This window comes from Brachyistius frenatus, unplaced genomic scaffold, assembly GCF_029030835.1.
Source record: "Brachyistius frenatus isolate BFR_SWC_R1_liver_20210118 unplaced genomic scaffold, ASM2903083v1 Contig_63, whole genome shotgun sequence".
In the NCBI taxonomy this organism is placed as follows: domain Eukaryota; kingdom Metazoa; phylum Chordata; class Actinopteri; family Embiotocidae; genus Brachyistius; species Brachyistius frenatus.
Window position 1 is genome coordinate 208,968 of NW_027210662.1, and position 14,435 is coordinate 223,402.

Consider the following 14,435-nt stretch of genomic DNA (forward strand, 5'->3'; position numbering starts at 1 on the left):
TGTGTCTCCACTGGCCATCTGTCCCTGCCGGTCTCCACTGTGAGCAAACACCGGGGCGAGTACAGCTCTCACTGACATATTCTGATGGTGTGATTCAATATTGGTGGTAGTTGTAAGCTTGGGATTAGCTGACTGCATCCCCCATTTCACTCGACTAAACCACCCACCTGGCTGTGGTTTCCATTCACCTGCTCCCTGTGGTAATCTCTTGTATTTTTTCCTATCTCAATATACAATTTATACTGCAATTAATGCAAGCATTTGATTTTGTTCCAGTGTAGTGTCTGTATGTGTTTCCATTCAGCAACTAAACTGCTATTCAAGACTGAGCAGTGTGAGTGCAATTTGGAATTTCCCCAAAATCTATAATACATGTATCTACACTCCAGATTCTCTATATAGGATATGAAATATATAATCAACATAATATCCAAAGTAAATTCAATAACCTGTCTGCTGGAGCATACAAACACATTCACAGTGTGATTCCTTGTTGTCTTTTAAGCGAGGAGGGAATCATCATCCAGAGAGCAACTTCTCTGTCTGGTGCTGGAAGTCTTATTTTTATGTCTGCCGGTAGGGGGCGTGTGGTACCTATAGATAATAGCCCGGCGCTGTGACTCCAATCCTCCCGGGATTTCAGCAAAAAAACTCTGCATAGGTACAGACCGGAGCGACAGTGAATTTGTTTTCGGTCCAATCAGCATTGACACTGTGCGTTTTTGCTGTCCAATAGTCTAATCACGTTGTTAAAGCAAACATCTAATGCATCTAAAAGGAATGTATAATGTTGAACTCTGTGGACAGTTTCATAAGAGGTTATGAGAAATCAATTTAAATGGGGGAAATAAAGGGATTTGCAGTGTTTTAAAGTAAAAGAAACAAACAAAAAAAAAACTATTATGAAAATAATTGTATTATTCTTTCCGTCCAGCATTCCAGTCTTGGATCTCAGGTTTTTTTTTTTTTTTTTTTAACAACTCCGCCGTCAGAACAGCCAAACTGTCCCACCAGCAGACCCTCTGCCTCTCCGCCGTCTTTTGGGGATGTTTTCGTATTCATGTGCGTGCCTGGCCGTGTCCTATCCAAAAGGATTCGCCTCACGTCACCTCCCCACCCACCCACCCACCAACATCTCCTCCTCCACCACCACCACCACCAACCCACCGCCCTGCACATAAAACATTCATTACAGCGCAGCGCTGCAAGAAATGTCTGTCTGAATAAGTCATCAAGTCTCACATTCACTCTCATAATCTTGATATTCCACCAGTTATGTGACATTCTAAGTTTATCCATTTATGTTTTGTTTATTTCAGAGATTTATAATGCATATTTGGTAACGATAAACATGGCAAAGATAGGTATCCTTTTCTTTGTCATGATTGATGTGAAAATGATACTTTGAGAATTCATATTTTTTGCAGCGTGATACAGTCCCATAAAACATTCATCTTCAAATGCTCTCCCTCTTTCTGTCTCTTTCCGCCAAACGCACCTCGCCGCCCCGCCCTCCCTCCCTTCCCACCTCTCCACGGTGAACGCACACTGACGCGCACCAGTGCGGCCGACATCCGTGCTCACACACCACACACTTTTCTCCGTGTACTTGGGAAATATACCACGGGGTAAGTGATCGGACTGGATATGTGCTGCGATTTCAAAAGATGGATTCAATACTGTTTTTTCGCCTGTGTCGCTGATTCTTCGCTTCTGCCTTTAACACTTTGAGCTCTTCTCCGGAGCTGTTTGCGCGTCCTATATTTTGGGGAGGTGTCGAGTCTACTGATCCCAATTTGGATGTTTATTGTTGACTGTTTTTTTGAATCCCTTGTCCACATGACTGAGCCAGGGTGCAGCCGGAGACGTCGCTCTCCACTCGGGAAGACCTACGGCTAAAGTTTGAGGGGTGCAGGGGTGCTTCAGTCTGTCTCCTGGATTTGCAATCAGCCATTAATTGCAATAAACAGCGGATATCCGACCTATCTCTACACACGTTGGGATTCATTCGACTTGGATTTATTCAGCTTCTGGATTTCAGCCCCATCCAAACCATGAAGACCGTCATTATTGATGGTGAGTACACATTAGACAGCAGGACATCTTTGTAAAGTTTTCACATTACGCAGACATGAGGATCCCGCTGCTTTACTGCGCATTGATAAAATCCACAACGGTGCGGTGACACCGCTCTGTGGAGAATAGACACAACCAAATATAAATCAGGTGTCCTAATTGGAGTTTACTCCTCTGGCACCCCCGCTGTTTGGTTAAACTAATGCAGGACTGACGAAAGACACACAAAAACACACCTTTAATTTGCGCTGTAAGGATTTATCATTTTAATTTTGTATCGGAGTAACAAGAAGCGCAAATGGATATTGCGGCTACAAACGACCTTGACTCATTGGGTCCTAATTGAGTCGTAATTCAGAGCAGATTTTGTGCGCGCGCCTCACTTTCTCTCTGTGTATGCGTGCGTGTATTAGTGCGCGGCGAGTGCGCGTAAGAGGCCATATATTGGTTGTGGCGGTGAATATGCTCTGCATGATATCGCAACTTAACCCGGGCATCCGCTTCAGCCCGTCTGGACGCTGTGGGCTGAGCTTTTGATGAAGTCTGCAGATGGTCCGCTTGGCGGCCCAATAATCTCGCTCGGCTCTCCAGCTCCTTGGCATATAATTGGTGTTTTTGTGGCATCGTCCCACTCAGGGTGCCGCCCGAGTGACAGCAAACTGGGCCTCGTAGCTTTCACCGACTGGTCTTGGAGCTATTCTAATGAGGGCAGGAATGCTCTCCCATTCCCGCCAGAAATGGCTATGAATTTAATTTCTTGGCAGGAGCATGGTGTAGGCTGTGTGAATGAGTGGTTGTTTGCGTGTGCGCGCCCACACATTAGGAGGGGCAGGGAGGGAGGACGAAGCACCTGGCACGACAGTGTGTGTCTTCCTGCACCTGATTGTACCCAGTGTGTGTTTTGTAAATACCGTGTGTTTAATGCGGTGCAGAGAGAAGAACATTGACATGGCGTGTGCTGTTTAATAAGCAGCACCGTGATAGATAGATAGATAGATAGATAGATAGATAGATAGATAGATAGATAGATAGATAGATAGACAGATCGACAGATCGACAGATAGCCTTAGTACATGTATGTAACATGCAGTTTCCAAGAGCTTGTGGAAAACCCCCATTTCCACCCCGCCCCACCAGTGCATACACTGCCTCAGCACACACACACACACACACACACACACACACACACACACACACACACACACACACAGCTTATGCAACATGCTGTACACACTCTGTCGTCCTCACGTTGTTCATTACTTGACTAAAACTGCAGGATTATGGTAAGAAAACCGCAGATTATTGTGGGCCTACAGAATAACTTTGCATTTCACAACTAGGAAAATCAAAGAGGCACATCTGCTTGTGCATTCTCTTTGATATGTCACAGGGTGATGCAAATTCAAGTGCACACCCCTTCTTTGGCAGAGAATGGCTCTGGGTCCCTCAGACCCTACAGGCAAGTTTTCATCATCCGACTGCTGGTGTGATTTAGCCTCTGACACACACCTATGTCTGATTTGTTTTTTTTTCCCAGCTGCAATTCTTATTGGTATCCATCTTTCAGGCTCCTGATTAGGCTGAGAAAATATGGCTTGTCGTGTCTTGTGTTTAAAGTGTCAGAGTGAGGAGGGACTTTAATTTATACTCTTTTCACCCAGTCAGCATATGATCAAATGCGTCTGTGAGAAAGCTGTTGCTCGGGGGTGCTATTGCTCCCTGTCTACTGCCAAGCAAAGCCAATAAAGTCCAAATGAACAGATAAAACCATTATAGTGGAACTGAAAGCTTTCTCTTCGTAAGTTTTAAACTACTACACAATGAGGGCATTTTTTTTTTCAATTAGTTAACTGTTATTTTTTTGGCAGTGTCTTGCCAAAAACTCTGCCCTATTTTCTAAAATAGGCCAGAAGATGCAGCTATCTGAGTTGGCAAGATAATAGTTTAGAATGTATTAAGTCATAAAAAAAGATGGTGCACATACACACGTTAAAAAAAAAAGAAGAGAAATAACAATAGCTGATTTGCATAGCAGCATTAGGTGGGATCAAACATCATGAAATTAACTGACAAGGAGACCCAGCATCTTCTGCACCCTGAAAGAGAATGTGAAATTGATCCATCTCTGTGTATGGGTGTTTACACAAGCGCAGGGGGAGGGCTGGAAGGGATAATGTGTGTGTGGGTGTAGTGTTCTGTGAGTTTATGGGGAGTTCTGAGGAAGGGAGAGGCAAGAGAGAGAGAGGCACTTAGAAATACATTTTCGAGTAAAGGTGTCCGTGCTGAACGGATGCTTCAAGCAAACGAGAGAGGAAAACAATTTGTAGGATTATTGGGGATGTTGTTTACATTCTGGAGAGTTTGAGTGCAGTTTATTCCTCTTAATTGGTCACGGTCAACAATGAGACCAATAAAAGCACCACTTATCTCATGGGGTAATCAGATATAGGATTTTTATATGGATTCCTACAGTATAGACCATAATATATCTGTGATGGCTGTTGATCAATGTAACTGGTTTATTGATTACTCTGCTAGATGTGGAGATTTCTGGCTTTCATTTCTATTTTTGCTTCTGGTTTTTCATGCTCCCTTCCTCCTCAGTCTCATTTATTCACCTCTTCCCAAGTCTTTAATAGTCGAGGATGTTGCTATGAACAAGCGCTTTAAGCTATGAAGACTAATAAGTCTCATTACCTGAACCAGAGACCTGCGCAGCTACAAGAGGAGCCGGCAAGTTAATGTTGATCATGCTTTTGCAGTTCCTCCTGGTCACCAATAGAGGTTGATAACAGTCATAGTTTGGTTATTGTGCCTTTGGGGTGAGGTTTGGGGCATCAATGTGAGTCAGCACAGACCATAAAGAGAGCAACAAGTGGTTCCTCTTCAACCCAAGTCAATGATGGAGGTAAACAGAAGTCTTTGCTTGGGAATTCAGGTGTATTCAGCAACAATACACACCTCTGTATTGCCATTGGAGGCATTGAGGGTAAATACAGACAGTTCCCCCCCTTTGGCTCCAAACAGTGCAGACAGCAGTCTTGGTCTGCTTTAATCTCTGTCTTCTCTGAACAACACTGCTTTTTTTGTTTTGTTCCATCACAACAAAGTCCTCTTCCCATCCAGCTCCTCATTCACCTGTTCAGCCAGATTTTATATAGCAGCAATTAGCATAATAAATTGTTTGATAATTGGTATTGAACTCTTGCTGGAAAGAGTTTTAATCCCGCTAATTGTTTCCAAAATGTAAATGTTCTTGTTATGCACTATTGGGTGATATAATAACATCTTTGGGGAGTTATGAATTAAAACAAGAGGCGCTAGTTTTAAGACGCAAGAGTTTTATGTAATGCATGACAGCAGATTAAAATAATATATTATAAAATGTTATCACAGTCTATTTCCCATTTAATGGACATTTTATTACAGTTTGGCATTTTGTTATGAATGGAAAAATATCGTTTCAAATTTGGGTTCTTTAATGATGGTGTCATATCCAATTTGTTTAGGACTATAATTGCACAATCAGTCACAACTTACAAACACAAAATACGAGAGTGAGTGTTAAACAATTTGTGATCCACTGTAATCTACTGTTAATTATTGATTCGCCAATGTTAAAAGGATGAAGATGTCAATATTGCGTGCCACAGAGCTCGGTGGTATTAATTCCTTAGTTACAGTGACAGACCGCAGCAGGCTATCTGAGAGTGGATCTGCTGTGTTCACTGCATCCTGATGAGGACGTTCCTTCAGGGGCTTCTTTTAATTGGCCGCGCCCTTCAAGTAGCACTACATTTGTTTATACAGTACACACACACACACACACACACACGCACGCACGCACACACACAAATACATATACAGATTCCCACTGATACACACACAGGCATGTTGGCCTCAGATATCCTTGGAACCATCCGCTCTAGGTTATCCCAGTCTCCCAGCCCTTCACTGCTAATCAGCAAGACAGAGGAACTAAGTGGATAAACGAGCACAATTCTATTTGTTTATACAGAGGAAGCTAAGGGGCGAAAGCACTCGAAATGAAATACACTATTCCCCCAGATTACCAGTCCTTAATCCTCTCTGTGGGTTATTATTGTACTGTCAGAATATTTGGGGAGACAAAGAGCACTGCAGATTCGACCCCCCCACTCCTGTCCTAAAATGAAAAAATAAATAAAAATAAAGACAAGTGCTGGCTCTTGTCTCGAGGAGGGTGTGGGAGAAGAAGGAGGACCAGATGAATTGGTGTTATGCAACTTTAGGATGGTGATGCGGGTGGAGTCTTTATGGGGGGATTTATTTATGCCTTTTAACAAAAATCCATTCTGACACTATCATAATCCTTTAAAGGTGCCTACGCATAACAGAGCAGATCAAACCCTCCAATATGCCTAACCCAACCATTAAAAAAAGACAAGAGAAATTTGCATACAATATGCAGTTGCATCAGAGCTGTGTTGACACCAGAATCATGAGACAAACCGACTGGCTGAGCCGGTAAGAACACAAAAGCCTCCCCTCCCAATGGGAGTGGAAATGCATCTGTTGATTCCTTTACACGGCACTAACATTATAGTGCTGCAGCTCCCAGCATGCACGGGCAGAGCTGGCTAATTTGTCGAACACACTGCCTCTCTCAATGTCGTCTTTCAATCTGCGGTTTCACGGATTGTTCTCGCTGCGTCCTTTGAACTCGCAGTGCCCACTTTCCTGTTTGTGTATCCGTGAAAGTTGCATGGTCGTTCTAATCCTATTGCGAATGCAAAAAGTGTGCGCTGAGCCGCTCGAATGTTGGTGACGCTGATTATACCACAATGGGGAGGCTGACTGATGGCCTAGTAAATTGTTAATTAGACAGAGCAGAAGCTGCTCTTAAATTAGACGCATGAATGGAGCTGTTGTCAGCCTTATAAGTCAACCCTGCTCCTCTTCTTGCAGGCTACAGTGCTACTCAGATAAAGTGGCTGGCTGATCCAAGATGTGAGCAGTGTAAGGCCAGAGGTTCACACCAAAACACACACAGATAGACACTGCAGAGTCAGATAGAGTTTTCAGGTTAATTCTATCCGAATCAAAGCTGTCTTGAGCAGTAATGAAAATATAATGAACCCAACAATATCAGAAAGTATTTCCTGCCTGTTCTGGAAAAAAATTCAGCTCTAGTAGATAAACACAAATGACATTTTTATATAATTAGACACATTTTCTGACAACCTGATGTGAAGCCTGCACCGAGTGAGGCTGCTGTGGATTTACAGCAGGACTACAACATGTTCAGCTGAAGTTTTTCGAGGGAGGATATCCTGAGGAAGAACCTTAGATTTTAATTTTTTTTTTCCTCCAAGCATAGATAAATATTCCCTGGTATTTTTAGCCATGTTGATCTCATTAGTGGTAGTGACGCAAAATGAACTCCCCACCAATCCTTCTGATCATACTGAGTGAGTCTGCCGCTTGTTGTGAATAGCTGGCAAACCCGACAGATGGGAGTTGGTGTTTTGATGCAGTGTCTTACTGAATCCTGGGCAGCGCGTTGTTTAAAAGCCAAGGGGTCACCTCTCTCCACTGTATGCATTGTTGGAATCTATTCTTCTTCTTCTTCATCTTCATTCAAAGTGAACTTCTGAAAGATCACTTCAGGGTGTTTTATGTGAAGGACAAATACTGTGTGCTTAAGACTGCATATACTAGCAAGAAATGAACGGGTGGTGAGAAGGGAAAGAAAAAAATCACCTTTTGATGGCTAAACATAAATTCAACAGACCGACAGACTGGCCGACTAACAGCCAGACAGCCAGCCAGCCAGCCAGCCAGACAGACAGACAGACAGATAGATAGGTACTTCCACTTAAGACGTGGTAGAACAAAGCCTTTCAGAAATTGAGTGACGGATTGCACTTTCCGTCACGTTGCAATACATTCACAACAGTAATGCACCTCCCTGTGAGCTCGGTAGTTGGAAGGTGAAATATGTATGGGGAGCCCTTCAAAAGAAATAGGTCATCACTCCTCAGCTCAGGCAAAATTGATCTGTTATAGATGTGAAAGCTCATTCCGTAGGTGCTAAACATATATGATATATACCCATTCTGGCGGCTTTCTTCGGTGGCCGATACCTTTCTTTTATACACACATCAGTGTCCTCTCTGGCAGGTGGGAGTAAAGGGATTTGTAGGGCAGGAAATGCATAATCCTGCAACTACTACGGGAGGGATGGAAGTTTCTAAACATACTCACAAGCATAAAGGTGGAATCAATGAAGATCCCACTCGTCTGCTGCACTAAGAGCAGCCTATAACCTTCAGTTTGAAAGAACAGTACTCCTGTTTATCTGCATGTAATTGGACAGGGCTGCCCTTGGAAAGCAAAACACAGTAGGAATGAAAGGCAACTCCCTCCAAGCTAAGATGTAAGGTCTCTGTTTAGGGATGTCGGTGTGAATCAGGTTTTGCTCTCAGTCATCTCCGGGGCCCAAAGTAGGTTATCCTTATTAAAATGCAAATCTTACAAGTGCACTTCATCTGCACCCTCCTTTTGTCCCTGTGGATTGTCTACCAAATACATATTCCTTCCGATTCTTTGCAATCGTTCCTTTACTCTTGCCTTCTCTCACTCCTCTCGCATTATCTTGGTAATTTTTCTTCTCACTAATTCCATTACTGTCGCACCCACATACACATTGTCGGTCATCTTTCTGTCTTCCCTCTCAGGTGTAAATGCTGATTATCTTGTGTAGATATCAAGCCACAGCAAATTAAATGTGACCGCAGCTAGCCTGCCAGGACGTCCATTATAATGATATCTGTAATCTGCTGGGCTCAGGGGAAGCGGCGGGGAGGGGTGGGAAGATAGAGGGATGATGATGGAGGGGGATTCAGTATGGATCCAGTGGTGGCTGGCAGGAAAGTAGCGAACAAGGATTTCAGCCACTGATGAGGTTTACATGGCCCATATGTCATCCGTGGGTTTAAGTCCTGGGTTTAAGAACCAGCGCACCATCCGAGGCTGTAACAACATCCTGAGCTGAGGTTATGAACTCGTATGTCGAGTGAGTTTTTCTCTTGATTCTGTTTTTTTTTTTTTTTTTTTTTTTCACCACAAGTGTTACTTGTTGCAGTGTTATTGCCATAGACTGTATATACAAAATGGACATAGTGCTGCGATGTCAGCCATAGGAGGATTACTGAGGAGCGTTTTATAAGTGCAGTTCTCTGGCCGCCGCCATCTTGGCAGTGCCGGACCCTGCCTTTCTTCCAGTTAATCCAAAAATAGGCAAACAGGTAGTGCCGGGGTGGAGCTGTGGCTGGCCGAGTAAATCCCGGTTGTCGAAACCTGCAGGCAGCTCGCCAATTGTCATGGCACCCACCTGTCACTCAAAGCAACCCTTTCATTTATTTTGCCTGAAGTCTTAATATGAATGGAACGGTTGAATTATATAAACATTCACCCCTCTTATGGTTTTCATAAATGTTGTAAAACTTCTGTACTTTCTGTACCAGGCTGTACACGTGTTTATTTCTGCTATAAAGTTGGGCATTTTAACATGTGAAATGACCAAGAGGGTTGAATCAAGTCTTAAGTTCGGCATTTCAGTTGTTGCCAACTTGTTTTTCTGGAACCAGAAATGATCATATTTGGACGTGCTGGGATCTGATTCCCTCTCCGAGGACAGTACGCCCGCCCACCGTTGGCAAAAACATGACTCTACCATGGGCCTGTCAATCAAATAGACACGCCCCCAAACATACCGCTTTTTGAGGCCTAATATCTATATAATGATAGGGTTATTTTCAGATGGACTGAAAGATAACTAATCAGCAGGCGTGAATGTTGTGAATGACACCATAATGACTTGTGGAAAAAAGCTATTGACCTATTTCATTGAAGAAGTTGAATGGGAGTTTTGGAGCCAGAGACTTTTTTGGGCCAACCCCAACCAGCCCTCGATAGCATTGCACTTCATGGCCTTTCGTATCAGTCTCACTTTTCAGAAACCAGAAGCTACGTCCTCTTTTACAGTTTATAGAATTGACTCACTTTTGAAGGCAGCCTCAAGGGGCCATTGGAGGAACTGCAGGTTTTAGCACTTCCATGTTGGCCTTTATTTTCAGCCCAAGAGGTTCCCACTTGGTTTCCCCACCATAAATTGGGGTTTCAAATCCTTATCTTTGCATGTTCTCTTTTAAATTATGAGTTTCAGGAGTGTATAATGACGTTTGTTTGCTCAACCATGTTGACAATCAATGATTATGATAATTACCCGCTTTTAGTATTTATTCCAACCAACACTGCTGCCAGGTTTGAAAAATGCATCACTTTTTTGTCACAGATGTTTTTTTTTTTTTTTTTTTTTTTTATGACGATCTCTCTGGGTGTTAAGAACACCAAATATATATATTTTTTGTCTTTAATATGTTAGAATTGGTGATAGTGTCTCTGTATCCACCTGCATGTAGATCCCGCAGTGCAGAATTTTGACACGTCTCTCAGCCCATACGAATAGGCAGTAGATATGTGTAAAAAAAAAAATTCCCATGAAATCCCTTTGACATTGAGGTTTGGAGAGCACAAAGGAAGAATTGATCTGATGAGTAAAAAAGATTGTACCGGGAATATGTCACTTGCAGGCGCGTCAGCTTGGCTTGCTTTCCACACCCTCTAATCTAAAATGGTGCTTGTTTTCATATGCCTGTACATGTTCCCAGTAAAGCCTGTCATCACAGCAATTATTCCAGGGAGAGAGATGAGCGCTGCCAACACACCATCGCGAGCTGTAAACAAATTATGCTGAGGGGTCCTGATGATGTCTGTGTGCGACACTAAATAGTCTGAAACCAATTCTGGGGTCCTCAACCAGCCGGCACTCATGGGAGTGAAACTGCGCCATCACCGGAAGACAATAGACTATTGTAGCAAGGCCTTCCAGATGTATGGTGTATCTGGGATATATTGTTTTTTCGTCTTCCCAACCAGTGATGTACTGCTTTTTGTCGGAGCACTGGAACACACCTGTGACGCGCGCATATACGAGCACACACACGGGCGCGCACATTTTTGGCTTGTTTCTATTGTTGTGTACCCACTGTGGAGGCTAGTTTACAAAGCCATTAGTGCAACCTAGATGTTTTTTTAATTTAATTTAATAAAGTCATGCAAATCTCAATAGTTGTTCCAAATTACTTACTCAAAGTATTGTCCAATTTCAGTCACAAAATGTTTCTGCAAATACTTTACAATAAAAGTCTCATTAAGAAATGAAGGGTTTCTGTCTGTTGAAATGAAAGAAGGCTTTTTTTTTTTTTAAATGGATAAATGGAGTATCAATGCACTTAACAAATGTAAATGAATTGCATCCGGATCAAGAGAACTGTGAAAATTGTATTTCCTCACTCAAAAGTGTTGGAGCATGGTTTCCGGTGCGCTCCAGCAGCCCTACACCTACGTCCCCAGATGTATTGACTCATTTTGCATTTTCGTCCCTTTTCTTTGGATAATGAGTTTTGACAGCAGGTCTTTCCTCTGTTAGCATGAATCAAAGTCTGAAAATGTATGAATTTTCGAGAAGTAGTCGATGGAGATACAATTGCCAGAAGTTTCCATAAACACAATGCTATTCAACTTGATGGCAGTAAGTCAGAGGAGGTTAATTTTATTGACATGATATCATAATTAGCTGAACAACTGTAGGCTTGTGTTTGATGAGTCACGTGTCTGAGCTCGTTTGTCTTGTAGAATTTTCCGGCGGTTTTCAATAAATCTTTCAGTGGTTTTGCCGTGGGTAATTGACAGGTTATGTTTTCTCCCCCTCTATCGCTCCCCTGGAAGGCATTAGCATATTGAGTTTCGTACCTGACTGTGAAGCGATTCCCACCATGACTTTAAAAGGCATTGCATGAATAGGTGGCACATTACACCACAGAGAAATATGAGACGTGAGAGAGAGCGCGTAGTCTTTCTCCACTTTTCCTCTCATCTCATACACACTTCAGCAGGACAAGCTTGACATCTGTGCGTACACAGGTACACACACACACACACACACACACACACACACACACACACACACACACACTGGCTGCTGCTTGAACCACCCCCACCCCACCCCCCGTTGCTTGCTGACTCACACAAAGTTTAACAGGCGAGGCCGTATTTTCAGGAGGGGTGAGTCGGTTTGTGTCACATTCGCATCTCCTACAGTGAAGTCTGGAAGAAAACAGCCATGAAATAGTTACACCTTCCCCTCCAAGTTAAAGACACCTGAACCTCCCCCTTGTTTATTGTTGCTTACTCTACCGTGACACTGAAATTAGGGCTGGAAACTCTACAGAATCTGATCAGCAGTTCAAAATCACACCTGGGAATTCAGCTATTGGACTACTGGAGTAACAGAAATCAAAGCAGAAGAGCAGTTTTCATCCAAAAGTCAATACCAGAGTTAATATCTAATGTCAACAGCCCATTGTATCATCAGATGCATTTCTGAGCAGGTTAATATATTATTTATAATATTATACAGGTTTTATTTCTTGAAGATAAAAGAGGTTTTCAAGGTTTTTACCCACATAAATTACCACCAGAAGGAGGGAAAAGAGCTGTAATTCAAGTGTCCTTCCTGTAAATATCTTCTTATATATGCAAGCCTATGTAATGTAGATAAAGTATGGTTGTCATGTAGAAGACGTGTCATGCATATAAATTGTGTGCAGTTTCAACATCTTACAGGTAGTAAAGAACGTACAAAGTTGAATTACAAAACACTGCTCACATATACGCATCTTTTTCACAGGTAACCTTTAAAAATAGTCTCAAGTGGATTCTTTGGCCCAAAGAGCTTTTGGTGACAAAACAAAATGTTCGCTTATTTTGAAAAGGTCAGTTGAAATCGACTGTCTTTGTACATTCATTACATGTGTGTTCTTTATTGTTTATTGGAGAGCTTTGGTGGAAGATTATAAACACTTTGAACGGCAGATTCTTTTCTGTTCCTTCGTACAGAGGTTTTATGTAACACATTGTTATAATGGCAGTTATTAAAAGCAGATAACATTTTATCTGTGCCTGGTCAGTTTGTGTGCAGTGAGGACCTTCTCAGGGTAGCCAAATTTCATCTGGATGCCCTGTGAATAAATCAACATATTCTGTACATTCAGAAATCCTACAGGGTCACTTGTGGTATCACAGTATTTCCTGTCAATAGATTCGATCTGCACCCAACATTGTATTAGAGACCTGTTATTTCAAAAGCTATAGCATCATGCATTAGAAACCATAAACAGCCATTAGCTTCCTCCAGTGTGAAAGCACTGCACCTCACCACCGGCCAGGCAAGGCATTACTCAGCAAATGGAGACTGGAGACTGGAAACTTTATTGCAGATGAGTGGATGAAAGGAGTATAGTTTACTGACATAGACTTTTGTTGGGCTCTCTTCCTCAAAGCTTCCTCGTTTACTGAGTCTTCTGTTTTACTGGGGGTGCTTTTATTGGGCAACCGAAGCTAAAATCATCTTGATATTCGTGTTGGCAGAATCATTCTGGACATTTTTCACTCATGAAAGACTGAAAACACAGGCTCAATATACGCTGCACCTCTTCTCTTTGTCTGTCACGTCAACAAGGACATGTTTACTTTATAATGACAAGGACCTGGCTCATGATAATAAGCCCTACTGATGCTTCATCAGCGCCGTGGAAACTTTTTCCACATTATGTAACTGACATTGAAACGGCTCCTCTGTAAGGATTCCTCTGTCGCTACAGCAGCACGCTAATTGTCTGTTTCATATCAGAGCGGTGACTGAGTGCTGCCTGTATGTGATACCTTCTTTATCACTGAATGGGTTTATCCGCCCTCTACCATTGCTCTGCAAACCACCCTCCTGTGCACCACCTTCTTAGTGAGATAGAGTTGGAGCAGTGCATATTGGGACTGTATTACAGTATCGACTCCCCATCCACTTACCAGGAGAATCAAGCTCCGTTTACGACTAATTAAAGCCATTAAAGGGGGCACACGCTAATGCATTTTTGCACAGATAACAGGAACATGGGCAACACTGGAAGCCAGCCTCATTTTACTGGCAGGTCAAGATGAGAGTAATTAACTGCATATTAAAGTCACAGCGTGACGCGTTCGAGGCGAGTGAAGTTGGTGGCTTGGGTGCAAAGTGCTGATATGGGTGTCATCAACATTGTGACAGATTGCTTCTCGCACTTTTTAGCTCAAAAGCTCTCCTTAGGATCCTTCAAAATATACATGTCTATAATGAACAAAATTATATCAAATGTTTTGTTAATGACAGGACTAGAGGAAACGGTGAATCCGTTTCCAAGTAGTATTCCTGCTATATT

General features: G+C 42.6%; 1 protein-coding gene across 2 annotated transcripts in view; it reads left to right on the top strand.

The window, feature by feature from the left end:
* Positions 1-1,533: 1,533 nt before the first annotated feature.
* rtn4r (reticulon 4 receptor) overlaps positions 1,534-14,435 on the top strand; it is a 42,834-nt gene continuing 29,932 nt past the window's right edge. The window contains exons 1-2 of one of the 2 annotated variants that reach the window (XM_069706469.1): positions 1,541-1,628; positions 1,853-2,076. In XM_069706469.1, coding sequence (XP_069562570.1) covers positions 2,055-2,076 — 22 coding nt within the window. In that variant the 5' untranslated portion in view covers positions 1,541-1,628; positions 1,853-2,054. Of the gene's footprint in view, positions 2,077-14,435 lie in introns of both variants that reach the window. The other variant, XM_069706468.1, reaches the window with a different exon arrangement.